Source organism: Acanthochromis polyacanthus, chromosome 6 (genome assembly GCF_021347895.1).
Source record: "Acanthochromis polyacanthus isolate Apoly-LR-REF ecotype Palm Island chromosome 6, KAUST_Apoly_ChrSc, whole genome shotgun sequence".
Taxonomy (NCBI): Eukaryota; Metazoa; Chordata; class Actinopteri; family Pomacentridae; genus Acanthochromis; species Acanthochromis polyacanthus.
In genome coordinates this window covers 1,644,626-1,661,273 of record NC_067118.1, presented here as the reverse complement: position 1 = coordinate 1,661,273, position 16,648 = coordinate 1,644,626, and the positions used below count along the sequence as shown (strand labels likewise).

Below are 16,648 nucleotides of genomic sequence, written 5' to 3'. Positions count from 1 at the left end.
TTATGTTGATTTTACTTGGATTTTAATGCAATAACTTTGATTAATTAGTTACAGAAAAATACCACGTTAAAAAATAATGCATTTAATTTAATCCCACCTTTCTGAGTTCCATAATTTCTGTCACACCAGAAAACACTGAACCTAATGAACTAAAGTCTGTTTTCCAGTCGTGACAAGATGCACAGAAGCAGAGTGAATCAGCCACAAGAAAGTTGGTGAACAGTGATGGAAGACCAGACCTCATTGAGCTTGTTGGCTGGAAAATGTTCTTTTAAAAATCTACCGATGGCCAGCTTGGATAAAAGCGTAGTTTTAGTTTTCTGATCACTGCAGCACTTAAAGTCGACAGATCACCTTCAATGTAAACATGTGCTTTAGCACAGAGCTAACGTTAGCTAATGACAGTCCTCGGGTACCGGGCAAACAGTGTAGCCATTGTTTCGCCAGTCTAGCCTTTTTCAACCCTTGCCTCAGGTTAAAATTGGTTCCAGCTCTCCGTTTAAAGGGTTAGATTTCTATTCTGCCTATTAGTATATTTCACCTAACAGGTTTCAGCAGAATAATATTAAGCTGGAATCGAGAGGACACTCCGCCCAGGTTCCTAACTGCCCTTGCATCCGAATGTCTCACCCCTCTTATCTGATAAATGCTATCCCACCAAGCAGCCTTTCTAAGTAGTAGAATTGATCTATCATTCACAATTCGTTATCGGTCAGCTGCTCTCATAAGGACTTGCCTGCACTGGTGCTAAATTCCTGGGTTCGTTTTAGAGGTTTGGAAAGAACTAACCTCAGGGGTAATGTTTTAACACTCTCACTTTGGCTAAGTAACCTTTAAGAACCATTGGTTTGAATGCACACAATCACTTAACTTTTTACCACTATGCAGATTTTCAGTGGTTATAATAATTTATTAGGCTTCTCTTTAAATGCAATAGAGCATTTTATTGAGCAAATTTAGCAAGAGCACAGCATCAATTCATGATTAAACAATTAATTATTTCTGATTAAAAATGAGACTAAAGTAAATAAATTGAGCGTACCTGACAATTTCTCTAATTATTAAATTTAGGAGAGAGAGCGAACAGCGTGGCCACTACCGTATCACTCGGTCTTGTCTTGCGTCTGGGAAAAGCACTCAGTTGTCCGGAGGACTCGGTACGATGTCTTCTTTGTGGACAAAAGGATCTTATCCCTCGCAGGGGGAGCGGAGGAGTCCCGTAAGCCAATCGTGGTCTGGCAGTTATCTCTGGAATCGGCTGGAACGTTAGTGCTTACGCCCCAGCTGTCTTCTCTGTGGTATGGTGGTGATGGAAAACCCTCGTCTGGTCAGGCTGTAGTGGGTCACTGGGTCTCCCAGCCCCGGGGAGGGGAACAGCCCAGTGCTGTTGCCTCCTTTGCCTCTTCGGGTGTAGTCGGTTCTTCCCTCTATTGTTTCTTCTGGATAACTGCAGAACCTCTTAGGACTCTCCGTTTGGCAGAGTGTGGTCTTCGCTTGTTGAACAAAGTCAGAAAAAGACTTTGCTTCCAACGATGTCCTCAGCGATCTCTGAGCCTAAGTCCCGCGTCGTCTTCCCGTCTCTCGGGCAAAAGAGGAAGGTGAAGATTCTTCAGAACTCCGGCCAAGTTCCTTTGCTGCTCTTCTGGCGGCTCCGGCGAACAACTCCCCAATAATGTCTCTGCCCTCCCATTCTTATACACTCTCCAGACACACAAAACTGGCTAGGTACGCCCTCTGACACCGTCTAACTTATGCAATCAACTTTGTCATCACATACAGCAGTAATACAGAAGTCATGTTGTTACAGCAACTACACAGTGTCCACATTCTGTTTAACACACACACATTTCAGCCCACCCTTTTGGGTTTTTCCCAAACTTCCCTTTTTTCTGAGGAGGCTGCAATGTCATTGTGGCTGCCGAGTCACGGTGACTGTTGTTTACTGTACTTCTGCCTTCTTAAGGCCTGGACACACAAGCTTATGAGGCCTGTACGCACACACAGAGCCTAAACAAGGATTACTTCACACAGAATCACTTCTTAAATCATTCTTCTCAATCTGAACATAATAAATCATCTGAATCATTACTTTAATCAAATCAACACTTTAAAAAAATACATGTGTATATTTTAGCAAGCATAATCATATGATTAACTTATAATGTTTCTTCTTTAAGATCTTTATTTGTCTGCTTCAAAACCTTTGTTACCTTAGGGCCGTAATGAGCCTGAGTTCTCTCTGAGACCTCAACATCTGCATCTTACTTGACACCATCCCATAATAGACCACTTTTCAAGACACTGAAAGTGCTTGAGTGAACAAAAAATCTTCTAATGTTAAATATAATTGCTCTAATGTCACTTTGAGTTTGCAGTAATCTGTGAATGTAGCAGACAGATGAAAATGTAGATAAATGTAAATGAAACAAACATTGTTGGTTTTTAAGTTCACGTATATGTCTATTCATCTATTCAATTGTCAACCAGAATTTATTTGAAATTTAGTAAAATTTAATTTTAACTTTACTTATTGTGTCAGATAGTTATTTGACAAAAATGCCATAAATGGAGATTAAACAATCACAAAGCCTCTAATTAATTAACTGTCTTATTGTCGTCCCACCACTAATTTGACTACATTATTGTTTAAGTTGAGGTTTAAAAGAAATATTTTAACTGCTGCTGTGTAAAGGAAATACTGCTGTTAAAAAGTACCTTATTTGTTTAAAGTGTTTGCAAACCAAATCTTATTGCATTTTTGTTCATAAAGCAGGACTATTTTTGTTTGTCAAGTGACGTGAACCAGAGTTCTGTTTTGACTTTTGCTGCTCATTACAGCAGGGCCGTGCAGAGGCCTTTGGAGGGGCAGGTGCTCCAAGTTTAAAGGGGGCACATGGAGCATGAATTTGAAACACCGTACAGAAACATACCTGATAATTCCGGCTGAATTGTAGGAACCCATATTCATGTAGAATATAACATGGAAGCAGTGGAACAATGGTTAAGTCTCTGGACTGCTGATTGGAAGGTCAGTAGTTCAAACCCTCATATGGCCACCATCAAGTCCTTCAAATTGTTATTTTAAAGTTGAATTTAGATCCCCATTAGACACTGGACTGTTTAACTGTGGCTACTCTTCCTGGAGTCCTTGCTTTTAAATTTCATTCCTTTTCCAGACATTTACTGTATAGACATGGATTTGCTCCATGATGCTGATTTATAATCTGCCCTTTATTATTCATAGTGCTAATAATAAAGTTAAAAAAAGAAACATAAATCATGTATTTAAATGTGTTTGTGCTTTTATTCAGTTTGACTATCCACTTTGCACAAGACAGCAAAGGTATAAAAGTTCTATATTTTATATTTCTGCATATTATATTTAATTTGTCTATTTATACAAATGTTATAAACAAGTTCTGATATCTTTAAATGAGAGGTTGAGAAAATCACAATTCAAATTCTTCTATTTATTATTGTTATTGTATTTATACTGCAATAGTCCAAAATGATGTGAAAATTCATGTCCATAGTTTTAGTGAAATAAATAACCTCTGCCTCATTACCTCTAGAAACAGGAAACACACTGCAGCTCACTGACAGTAAAATAATACATCTCTCTGATGCACTTTGCCCATGACAACAGAAACATAGAGAAAGAAAAAGAAGCCTGGCATACTTTATCCTCTCAGCACTGTGTGGTTAACTAGCAGCTAGAACTGATGAGAGGTGTGTTAGAGTCAGACACACACACAGGATGCTCACTTCACTTCATCAGTCATCTTGCTAAAATACACCGTACTCAAAGGAATAACGCTGCAGAACCTCCTCACTGGACCATCAGGACCATCAGTTGTTGAAGTCCTCCCTCGGGTCTCTGGTTTCTAGACGAGCAGCGCTGAGCTCAGGACACGTCAGAGAGAGACGTAGATCATGTGACTATGGAGAGTGGATCTGAGTTATTAGTATTTTTGTTTTATTTATTATTTTGGGCCTCAAATACTTTTACACACACACACACACACACACACACACACACACACACACACACACACACACAAATAGAAAACTAAATTAAATAAACCTAAATAGAATTTAAAAAATACAACTTTGACAAAAAGGGCACTTTGAGCATCATGGCAAAATGTGCAGGTGCTTCAGCCCCCCCACCCCCCACCTCTGCACATGCCTGCATTACAGCTTGATGTGTGGACATGAATAGGTGGATGAATGTTGTGCTGACATGTGGATGATGTGTGTAGAAGGCTGACATGATGATGATCCACAATAACAGAAGGACAAAGTCACTCTGCTGCTTTTAGAGAAAAGCTGATTGATGAGGACAAAGTAATGTTGATCTGCACATTCAGAACCTGAACACATCTGATGGATCATCAATGATTTTATACACATCTTTTATTCTTTATTCAGATTGATTGGCTGCAGGTTGTCAGAGATCAGCTGTGATTCTCTGGTCTCAGCTCTGAAGTCCAACCCCTCCCATCTGGAACATCTGGACCTGAGCTACAACAACCTGAAGGATTCAGGAGTGAAACATCTGAGTGGTTTTCTGGAGAGTCCAGACTGCATCCTGAAGACTCTGAGGTCAGTTCACTGTCAGTCTGTTACTGTTGTAGATCTGATGTGTTTAATGACAACTGAAGCTCATTTATGTTCAACAGAACTTCCATCCATGAAGCTGTAAATCTGCTCTGGTTCATATTTTCTTTTCTTTTTTTTGGCCAAAGGTTTGTTGTGAGAAAGGTTGAGTATTTGTTCCAGAAAGGGTAGAAAATGTTGAGTGATAATTGTTTAATTAAATGAATGTTTGTAATTTGCACTAAAGAGTCACATCTGGATCTAGAAGATCCTCTGAACTCAGATCAGTTTATACAAAGTTTACTGACTGAAGTAGAAATATTTCTTTGGTTTGTGTTGAGTTTTCTTTGACTGATCCTGATCCTGTTGATGATGCAGCATGTTATTGATGTGTGGACATGAATAGGTGGATGAATGTTGTGCTGACATGTGGATGATGTGTGTAGAAGGCTGACATGATGATGATCCACAATAACAGAAGGACAAAGTCACTCTGCTGCTTTTAGAGAAAAGCTGATTGATGAGGACAAAGTAATGTTGATCTGCACATTCAGAACCTGAACACATCTGATGGATCATCAATGATTTTATACACATCTTTTATTCTTTATTCAGATTGAGGGAATGCAGGTTGTCAGAGATCAGCTGTGATTCTCTGGTCTCAGCTCTGAAGTCCAACCCCTCCCATCTGGAACATCTGGACCTGAGTGGAAACAACCTGCAGGATTCAGGAGTGAAACATCTGAGTGGTTTTCTGGAGAGTCCAGACTGCATCCTGAACACTCTGATGTCAGTTCACTGTCAATCTGTTACTGTTGTAGATCTGATGTGTTTAATGACAACTGAAGCTCATTTATGTTCAACAGAACTTCCATCCATGAAGCTGTAAATCTACTGTGGTTCATATTTTCTGTTTTAAATTCAATTTGCTGTAACAAAAATTGAGTGTGTTCCAAAAACTGTAGTAAATGTTCAATGTTAGTTCAGTGTAGTAAAATAAATGGATGTTTATAATTTGCACTGAAGAGTCACATCTGGATCCAGAAGATCCTCTGAACTCAGATCAGTTTATACAAAGTTTACTGACTGAAGTATAAATATTTCTTTGGTTTGTGTTGAGTTCAGTTTTATTTGACTGATCCTGATCCTGTTGATGATGCAGCATGTTATTGATGTGTGGACATGAATAGGTGGATGAATGTTGTGCTGACATGTGGATGATGTGTGTAGAAGGCTGACATGATGATGATCCACAATAAGAGAAGGACAAAGTCACTGTGCTGCTTTTAGAGAAAAGCTGATTGATGAGGACAAAGTAATGTTGATCTGCACATTCAGAACCTGAACACATCTGATGGATCATCAATGATTTTATACACATCTTTTATTCTTTATTCAGATTGAGGGAATGCAGGTTGTCAGAGATCAGCTGTGATTCTCTGGTCTCAGCTCTGAAGTCCAACCCCTCCCATCTGATAATTCTGGACCTGAGTGAGAACAACCTGCAGGATTCATCAGTCAAACATCTGTTAGATCTTGTGGAGAGTCCAGACTGCAGCCTGAAGTATCTGGGGTCAGTAGAAGGTTCCATCAGTCTCTGCTGCTTCCAGCAGTTTTCTACTAAACACAGTCAGTATCAAAGCAAAGATCCAGTGTCTCCTGTAAACCTGCAGCTTCTCAGTGAAGCTGAGAGCAGAATGGAGACAGAAACACAGAGACAGCAGTCAGCCAATCAGAGGAGCCACAAGCTTGTTGTCATGGTGTGTTTAGCCACATGTCCACTCGATGTGATTTTCTTGCATGTAAACGAACTGCATCTGAAAATCACACTCATGGTGGACGTCACTAGAGAGCCACAAAATTGTCACATGACAATGTTTGAGCTTCAGTGAACAGCTGCTGTACAGCTTATTTCTCACCTCAGATGCTTTCAGAAATACTTTTTGCTGAAGATTTTTATAATAAAAAAGAAAGTTTGCCACCAAGCCGCTGTGTTTAACCGATTCATCTGCCGGACCATCAAGCTGAAAGCTCGGTCACATGACCACGTAGTGATCAGCTGTTGCTCGAGTGCTGTCATGTGACAATGTTGTGCTCTGCTACTGACCGCCCACCATGAGAGTGATTTTCAGATGTGTCGTGTTTACATTCAGGAAAATCACATCTAGTGGACACTCACCTTTAGGTTTCATGGTCCAGGGGCTGACCAATAGCAACAGATCTATCAACCAATCATGACATGTTTTTTTGTCTGTCATGATTTGTCTCGTTTCATCCAGTGGGTGTCCTGAGTAACACTAGACAGACAGGCCAGATGCTAATTAGTTTTTCACACCTCTGTAATGCCCTAGGTGTGAAGTCTCATGCCCCTCTTGCCCCACACACCCACCCCCCAACCCCACATCAGGATCTGTTTACAGCAATTTCCAGCACAGACAAACCTGGAGTTCACAGCCTGTGAACTGCTGATAACTGCCATGAACTTGGTAGGTTTTCTGTAATTCACAGGACTGATAGTCTGGCTTTTCATGCAGTGTGTGAGCTTGGAGCTCAGTGTGTTCACTCCAACACGTTAACATGAAGCTGCTGCTCTGAACACGACTGAAGTCCTGATGAGCTGCTGATCAAACTCATTGATCTCCTCTGGTCTTTCTTCTTCTCTCTGCAGATGGAAGTGATGCTGATCAGGACGGTGTTTGTGCTGAGAGGATGAAGTGTGTCCTGATGATCCAGATGTTGAAGCAGCAGCAGCTGGTGTGTAGAGACTCTGACTGGACCATGTTACTGCACTGTAAAACATCAGGAATTCATTCAGTCAAATCAACTCATCTGTTCTAGTTTACTTTAGAGAAATACAGCAGTTTTACTAATTACTAATTATTTGAACTTAAAATGTTTCATTTTTCTTTTCAAACCACTTTAGAACTTAAAAACATGAATTTGTAGAACTTGAGGCATTTTTTCTTCAAATATTGAGTTGAATAAATGAACAGCTCAGAGTTCACTCAACTCATGAAATTAAGTTCACAAGAAACAAAACAAACACAGATTTCCCCGTTAATGTTCACATGATACCATGACTGTAAAAAATGATCATTATTTTACAACCAGTTCTGTTTGTTTTGTTCAATTACAAACAATATCTAGTAAAATCCCAGAAAAGTATTAACTTCCATGTTCAACTGTAAATAATGTCCACATCAATAGGGTTAGGTATTTTAATAAATAGTCATTTGTTCTTTAACAACATTTTTACTTTATTTTAATCAGCAACAAGTCAGATTATTTTACAGATATTTGTCCTCATTTTAAAGACTATTTATGTTTATTAAAGATTGAAAATGAGAAATATTTTCACACTTAATTTACATTTTTGCTGTGTTTTGTTAAATTACAGATAATCTGGAATAAAATCACAGAAAAAATGTTCATTTATTCAGAATGTTTGCTGTAAAAAACTGTAGAATTTAACTCTCACACTCTTGTTTATTGAATTTAAATCAGCAAAAAATATCATTTTTCCAGAATCTGAAGGACAAACTATGTATATGTATACGATATATATTAATTCTATTAAAGGCAGAAATGATTCCAAAGCATTCCACTGTTTTATTTGACAGTTTTGCAGGATTTAGTTCAATTACAGATAATCTGTGTAAAATGATAAAAAGTGTTAATTTCTACAATTTTAGAATCTTTCTTTTTCCAACTAGTAAATTGTTGTTGTACAATGTGTGACCAATAAAAATGACTGTTTTCCTGTTTTCACCTCAACAACAACTATTCCAATAAGTGACAGATGTTTTCTGTCATTTTCTCACTTTCTCCACTTCTTAAATGTTGTGTTTCTCTCTTCAAACATTTCCTCTGGCCTCCTTGCTGCCAGATGTTCACCGTTCCTTTCCACATATTTTTTCCAGTGTGGAGGTTGATGTCAGGTTGCAGAGTGTGCAGTAAGTTTCAGGATGTTTGTTTCAGTGCAGGATTAGATTTGACTTTTCTTTCTATTTCCAGCTGCAGTCAAACTTGTTGATCTTCTCTACCTGCAGCACATTGAGCTGATGAGAACAAAGTGTCCTGGAAACATGTCAGCTGAAGCCTTGGTGTCCAGAGAGAGTTTAATGAAGCACGCACATGTGAAGGATTTTTACAGCATCACGTAGAAATCCAGTTTAGTCCTCAAAGGTCCAGAAGCAGCTTGTTGAGCTCAGAGTTCATATTTAATGTCAACATCCTTTGACCTTTCTGAGCTCCACTAAATGTTTCTGCTACTTTCTCTCTTCTTCACCTTCAGCTGGTTCCTGGTGTGTAGAAGCTTCCAGATCAATAATATTCTTTGTCTTCTATGCTGCTGCTGCTTCCTTGAAATCCCAGTGATGATTTTCATCTGGACTGAAATCCAGGACTGAGACGCCCCTCCAGGACTTTCCAGGAAGGATTCCTGAAGCAGGCTTTGGTGGACGTTTGCTTTGGATGCTGGTCCTGCTGAAAGTCCAGTGAGCTTCAGTTTCCTCACATTGTTCTTCTAAGTGTCCTGGTGTTGGAGAGAATCCATGATGCTGCTCACACGCTCCAGTTTAGCAGCTTCAAAGCCACCAACAGGACTGTTGATGCTGTTCTTCTGGTCCTTCTGCCTCCAGACGTTCTGCCCAAACAGTCCACTTTAGTCTCATCAGTCCATCAGACTCCCACAACTCTGCTTTGTTCCACACATGAAGAGCTTGTTGTTGAGTGTTGTCAGACTTTATTTGCTGCCTTCATCAGGTCCTGCAGCTCTTTGTCACTTATCAGACTTTTTATCAGCTGCTGCTCTTAAACTTGTGCTTCCTCTTTGGAGGAATTTTTCTCTTTGTTCCACAAACAGGAAGGTTTTACAGCAGGTGTTACGGTTTGGGGCGAGAACAAACCCAAATGAGAGTCGCACAGAGCAGACGGCAGGCAGAGCGACAATTAAACAGGTTTTATTCACAAAAACTAACAAACTAAAATGACGACTATGAGCAGAAACTCCCAACCGGAGAGGGAGGGGGGAAGGCAGGATTGAGGGGACGACAGCCAGAGTGGAGGCATGTGCCGGCGCTCTGCAACTGGGGAAGCACGGCTGCAGCAACCAGGAATGACGCCGGTGTGGTGCCAAAGTAGTTCCCCCCGATAGAAAGTGTATCTCTTGCTGCAGGAGCGCGCATGCATTTGGAAGGGTGGAGCTATAATCCCATGTTTAGATATCAGCGTAGATTATTAATAAAACAAAACATGGAATTTTGCATTGCAAGATCAAACCTTTGTAATCTCTGCAGTCAGACTGACATGAAGGCTTTTTTTCAAGCATTATCTGAAAGCGTATCATATAATAACGCATACCATCCAGTATGTATCATGCATTTAAGAGCAGCAGTTTGTGAAATACTGCTCCTTTTCCTCTCATTATTTAGGAAGAGAGCTTTATTATTGGCGACACAAGGGTACTGCAAAAGCACTGAAAACCAAAGTGGTGTGTGGGGCTAATGAGGCCAATGAAACCTTTGTGGATTTTCATGCAAGTCCCACTGGGGCAGACTGTGTCCAGACAGAAATGAGAGATGCTATCTCCAAAAGGTTTTATTGAGCGGGGATGTCAGTGGATATCAACAAGTGGGTAAGTCAGCCCTAAACTGAAACCACATGGAATTACTATGGAATAGGGTCATGGAAGAAAAAACAGTTTCTCCTAAGTTCTTTTTTTATTTTGCTCAAATTCCATAATAAAAAATCCTCATGGTATTAAGTGTACATGTGCTTTTTTAAAAAGCGCTACTCAAGCATAATATGTCATCATCAGGTTTCCCAGTGTTCAGGTAAGCAGTGACTCTATTAAAAAGCACAGAATTCATTCCATCAAGGTGAGTTCAGTCCAAGAAGGCAAAAATGTTTTTAAATCCATAGAAACCTCAGAAATATTTATCTCAGTGTACAAAAATGACAGAAAAGATGCTGTGAGTGCATTTTTTGTATCACAAGTAGTTAGTCCTCAATGTTCTTCTAAATCAACATACAAGGCAGTATTCATTCATGCAGTTTGTTGAATAAAATGATAAGTTGCCCCAGCAGCTGTCCCAGCAGCCACAGTCCACCCAAATTCCATACGGCCATTACAGCCAGCAGAAACACCAACATATACCCAAGCTCTGACAGACAAATGGAACATTTTCTCTGTCACTTGCTTTTTTCCCCTCAGTTAATTTTCTTCATCATTTTCTTATTATTCTGATAGATGTTAAGGATGCTTGGGCAGGAAAAGAAGTCCATGCCCTCCTCTCCAAAACTGGGGCATCCAAATGATATTACTGGGACATTAACAGAGTTGGTCCTGACATGGAGCTGGAAAAGCAGCTCTAATATTATTGAACTTTATTTTTGCTCTATAGATAGATCGGTTTTACAGCTTTACAAGTCATCTTTGAAACAGTCATTGTATTTTTAGAGTCAAAAAGTCTGATCTTATGTGCTTGAATTGTTCTTCCAGGTAATCAGTGCATATTTGGCTGTCATAGTGTGTGAACACAATCAGCAGAATCCTGCAAAAGCAGCATTCATTGATTCATTAGCTGTGACTGCAATGTGGCAGAAAAGGACTCAAAGAATCAAGGTATGCATTGGTATGATGAATGTTATGGATTTTCACTCACATTTCAATAGATCTGAAATGTAAAAGCTAAAAGGAAAGCTAATGCTTTCAGTATTTCAAATCCATGTATTGTAAATCTTTATGTTTCATATGTCAGGAGATATTGTGCTTGAAACTGTTTAGTTGTAGGAATCCATATTTCTAATTGATTTTTAATGTGCAATTCATATTTGGATCAAATGATTCTGTTTTATTATTCCATTCAATGTTAGATTAAACCCCTGGAGTATGACATTATTCTGGAAAATCACTGGACACTTTCAGTTAAAATATCAATAAAACATAAAAAGAGTCAATCTACTAATGCAGTACTTGGTATAAAATAGAACAGGTGAAGAAATAATGTCTGATTGTTTTTTTCATGGAAACATACTTGTAGGTCATCTACCCACAAGAAAACAATCCTTGTACTTGGATTCTCTGGGGGAGTTGAAGGAAGCCATTAAAAAATGTTTGGACACAACAAGGTGAGGCTCCTTGTTTTAAAAGCATGCTAACAGACATGTCAACTATCGCTGCAAAACTGCTACACATTTATGGAAGATCAATGTAGAAATGATTCTTTTATTTCTGTTGGGCTTTCATGAGAAAAAAAGGCTGTAATTGTTCAAGGTGGACATGCGGTACTGTACAACACACAAAACAATGTGACAGTACATGGTGTGGAGTCTTTGCACTGAAAGTATGTTTGCTTTGCAGAGCAATGTCATCATCCTCACATTTAGAAACTGGAACACGACTGTCCTTTTTTGAACCAAGACAAATAATATTGCACTTTTTTCAGATGTCTAAAAGTCAGAAGTTGTGAACTTCCAGCAGGTTAATATCTCTATATGGTGACAGATAAGCTCATAATTACTAAGAGGCACAGCTTAACGTTCTGTTCAAATGTCTTTTTCTGTTTGCACAATGTCTCTTGCAAAAGGAAGACACAAGTTTTTCTGCCACAAAAGAGGTGATAAACAGACACAGAGTGGAAATCACTGTTACTCTTCTCCTGGAAACTGCTAGGAGATATTTTGGTATTTCATAGACTTGTCCATAAAAATCCTGTCAAATGTTACAGTTCTAGTAAATACTACCTAAATATGAAGAAAGTTTGGATGCATGACAACATCACACATGCTCTTATTTTTTCTGTCCTCTTTGTTTTTTTACCAGATGAGCTGACAGACAGATGTCACTTTTGTGGGGAACAGGAACATGAGTCAGTAACAGTCATCTCTAAATCTGAAATGGAATACTCTTTTGATCATGGGAATTGTCTTTAATGCTGATGTTAGATTCTTCTCTTATACCTAGGACTACTGTTTGATTTCTACCTTGGCTCCACTTGAAGTAATAATTGTTGAATTGATGACAACAATAACACAACAATAACGATGTAGAGCTTCTTAAAGACGTCTTTTTTCAAACCTACATTCTGTGTCTTTCACATTCAGTGTGATGTTTGTTTGAGGTGCTTCCACTAAATGTGTGTTCAAGGCCCACCAGCAGAAGAGGATTTCATTTGTCTTGCTTGTTAAAGTCCTTAGCTGGATGTATAGTGTCTAGAGTGGTAACTGTTAAATAGCTGGACCGCTGTGTTAGTTGTGTTTGTTGTTTTTCTTATTTATCTTCAGCTGTATAGACTTTCTTTCCTTCAAACAAATGCTAAGTGATTGTGTTCTTCTTTATAGAAGTTATTGGTAAGTTGAGTAGGCATTGTTGTTTGAACTGAATAGTATTAAAGTGGATTACCTTTTTTTCTGCTAGATGTATCTTTTTTATGTAACAATACTTCCTTTTTTAAATTCTTGTATAAACTGAGCATTTCTCTCAAAGAGCTGATAGCAGCATATTATCCCAGCAGAACTCTCAGACTGCAGGCTTACTTGTTGTTCCCAGAATTTCTAAAAGTAGAATGGCAGGCAGAGCCTTCAGTCATCAGTTGCTTCTCCTGTGGAACCAACACCCCCCCACCATGAATATCTTTCCAACTTTACCAAACTGTGTTTTGTTTCCTGATGTCGCTGTCATTTCTTGGCTTCATGCTGTCATTTGCAAGCATTTCACCATAAATAACACAATTCTGTCTTGTCCTTCACTAAACCAAATTTAAGGGAACTCTGGAGGTGTAGCCGGAGTTGTTTTTAGGTACTGATCAATCTTCACCAGTTTTGCGTTTTTCAGACGTCGTTCCCGTCAGTAATTTTCTCACTGCACACAAAAATAATGAATCAGGATGAGGCAGCGAGCCAACCTGAAGAAAGCGTGGACAAAGGAGGTCTGGATGTGGCCATCGAAGGAGCAAAGGATTTCTGAGGAAAGAGCAAAAAAAAGTGTTTTAACAGTGTTTTATAGGTGGACTTGTGATTGTGTTCCTCTGATTTCATCCAGAATGTGAAAATCTAATGTTTCTAAGCTCACAGCCTCAGAGCAGACAAAGATCTCTGGCGTCCTCCTTATGGGGACGTGGACCCCAGGTTGGGAACCACTGATCTATCTGATCATGCATGTGTCCCATTGTGTGTTATATGTTCCTTGTTCTCCACCTTCCTCTTCTCCCGTCCCTCCATCTCCCCTTCCTTCTACCTCTCTACCTCTTCTGTCCCTCTCAACCTGCTGGACAGCAGCAGATGGGTCCTCCCATATAAAGAGCTGGGTTCTGCTTTCAAGGTTTCCTGTTAAAAGGGAATTTTTTCTGACCACTGTCGCCTTAGGGTTTGCTCTGGGGGTTCAGGCATATGGGTTCTGTAAAGCGTCTTGAGACAATTTGATCTGTAATTAGTGCTATACAAATAAAATAAAATAAAATAGAATTGAATGAGTTTCCAGTGTTGAATGAATGAAATGATGAGTTGGTGTTTATTTAGATTGTAGGATCAATTCCATCCTTGTTCTGTTTCCTTTAAGTGCATACTGCAGTATACAGTAGGTACTAATTCTTATAGTATGCAAACATACTGCATGTTTTCCTGCACACTGTATAATCTGGTTTTATATAAATGAGAATGGAAGAGGAGAACCACACTCCTGTGACGGAGACGCTTGGAGATCCCAAAGAATGCATCCGTTTTAAACTGAGAAACAGCAACAACAAGGTTTATTCAGCCGTTTAAGGTCAAACAAGGACAATGAAGTAGATTTACAGTCACAGAGCAGGCAGCAGTTTGAGCTTTTAACCTGCAGGGGGCGTTTTACAGATATTCACCTCATGTTTTACAACTTTAAACATGTACAGGACAACACAGGCTTCTGTAACATCAGTATAAACACGAAAGAAAAATGCACAAATGTTCATTCCTCCCTGAAGCTGAAGTGCCTCAAATGTGCAAGAAAGTGAAGTGTTGGTGTAATTACTGTCACTGCCAGAAGGGGGAGACAAAGGTTCCACTGCAGGTTTAAACATGAGCAGTTCTGCAGACAAAAACCTTTTTTACTATCAGGACTCCAAAACCTGTCAGCAGCTCAGAAAGACGTGTTCTATTTGAAGAAAATGTAGAAATAAAAGTCAACAAAATGTCACCATTTCAGAGCCACACAACGGTAGAAAACAGACTGAAGCTGAATTCTAGACTTTAAACAGTCTGAGAACTGATCATGTGTGATGTGAACATCTGTGGGGAAAATGAACCAAATGTGAGATTAAAACTGTGACATTTAAATGTCAGGAATATGGAAATTCAACATGTAAATGGTTCAATATGTCTGCTATGTAGAGTCACCACTTTTTCTCTGGTGTTGGTAACACCTGTGGACACGTGGAAAATGTTTGCTTCCTGTTTTCTTCTCATTTTTTGGAAAATAAAGAAATTCAATTCATTTTTGTCTTTTTAATGATTTTCTATCATAACTGTCATTCTGCAAAGATAACATTTCTGAGTTCTCTCTCCTTCTTCATGTTGTTCTGTTTCCAAAGAGCTGCAGGACTTTAGATTGAAAAATGAACCACAGTGAAGAAAAACATGACGGGACCAAAAACTCGACACAAACTGCTGCTTGGAGTTCACAGGTTTAATGACGTGCAACAACTTCACTAACAAATGTTTAATTCTAGAAGATCTGCTGGACTGATTTCTCCACAAAAGCCCAGAAAAAGTGAAATGATGAATGTGAGAGTTCAGAAGTGAGTCCATGTGCAGCAGTGGCAGCTTGTTGTTCTTCTGGTTCCATCTAGAATTCATGGAAAACTGATCCTTGTTTTAACATCAGTTCACATCTGATTCCAGCATCATTTATTATCAGTGATAGAAAATGTTCCATAAATATGTAGAAAACCTGCTAAATATGTGATCAGCATGTGGATGAGTTGTTTTTATTGTGGCTTTGTGTCTGATTTCAGTCCTACTCTGCCCCCTGCAGGCTTCATTCATAATAACACCAAGTTAAACAGAGTCCAGCTGTTTTTTCTGCCATTCTTGTTGTTGAACACTTTGATCCCAGACAGTGTTGTGGATGTCGTCTGTGCTCTAGTTTGAATGCAGGAGTTTCTACAGGGAAAGTGCAGCGTTTTCATGTTTCAGTGTTAAAGGAGGAGTGAAGTGAAAATGTTTCCACAGGAGGAGAACTGATCTGTCTGTCCTCTCTGATCTCAGACACTTGACTGCACTTCAGGAAGAAGATGAAGATGAAGAGGAGGAGTTTAGTTTGTTCAATCAGCTGCTTTCACAAACACTAATGAAGTTCATATTTACTGAGCTCTTTCTCCAGTTTTGGTCCCTGAAGGAGGCCTTGTAGGGGTTTGTGATGCACAGATCAGAGGTCAGCTCTTTATCCTTCTCATATCAGACACACAATCAACCCTCCCAGTCAGATCAGCTTTATTTCAATACAAGTACAGTCAGACTCAATAATCATCTTAATAATTAACCTGAAAGCTGAACTTAGAACTCGTTTCAAAGCCTCACTTTGAGTCTCTCACACCCAACTGGAAAACACAAAAACCAGTTGTGTTGGTTGTTGTATTCTGAGTTTTTATCTGAGTTCTCAGAGTTCTCAGCTGATTGACTTCAGATAAAGTCCTGACTTTAACATCCATGTAGACTCTGAGAATGAAGCCTCAACTCTGCATTCAGTTCACTGTTAGACTCTAAATCTAATCTTTTAATCACAGCCTCCATCTTGTTCTGACAGTGAGTTTTACTGATTTGTGTTTATTCAGAGCTCAGTCGTCTTTTTCTGTTTGACTGGGTAGATTTTATTGAGTTTGTTTGATTTTAAAGTCTGTTTGGATGTTTGTGGCCATATTTGCTTCAGTTTTGTGAAATGTTAGTTGGTTTATCTGTTCAATGTGTTTCTGGGAGCATGTCTAACAGAGAGAACTTGAACTAATGTGTACTGTGAGTTTCAGACGCTGTGGTTATAAAATCAGTATTTTAGCAGAGCTCCACCTTGAACTGACTC

At 39.2% G+C, this 16,648-nt stretch overlaps 1 protein-coding gene and 1 long non-coding RNA gene across 2 annotated transcripts in view; one reads left to right on the top strand and one right to left on the bottom strand.

Moving 5' to 3' along the window:
- LOC127534586 (NACHT, LRR and PYD domains-containing protein 12-like) overlaps window positions 1–16,648 on the top strand; it is a 286,575-nt gene that overhangs the window by 120,842 nt on the left and 149,085 nt on the right. The window contains exons 14-15 of the mRNA XM_051950173.1: window positions 4,432–4,605; window positions 5,215–5,388. Of these exons, the coding sequence (XP_051806133.1) occupies window positions 4,432–4,605; window positions 5,215–5,388 (348 nt within the window). The remainder of the gene's footprint in view (window positions 1–4,431; window positions 4,606–5,214; window positions 5,389–16,648) is intronic.
- The window catches only part of LOC127534591 (uncharacterized), a 38,657-nt gene continuing 26,407 nt past the window's right edge, over window positions 4,399–16,648 (bottom strand). Inside the window, exon 2 of the long non-coding RNA XR_007942757.1 lies at window positions 4,399–4,534. This is a non-coding gene — a long non-coding RNA (uncharacterized LOC127534591). The remainder of the gene's footprint in view (window positions 4,535–16,648) is intronic.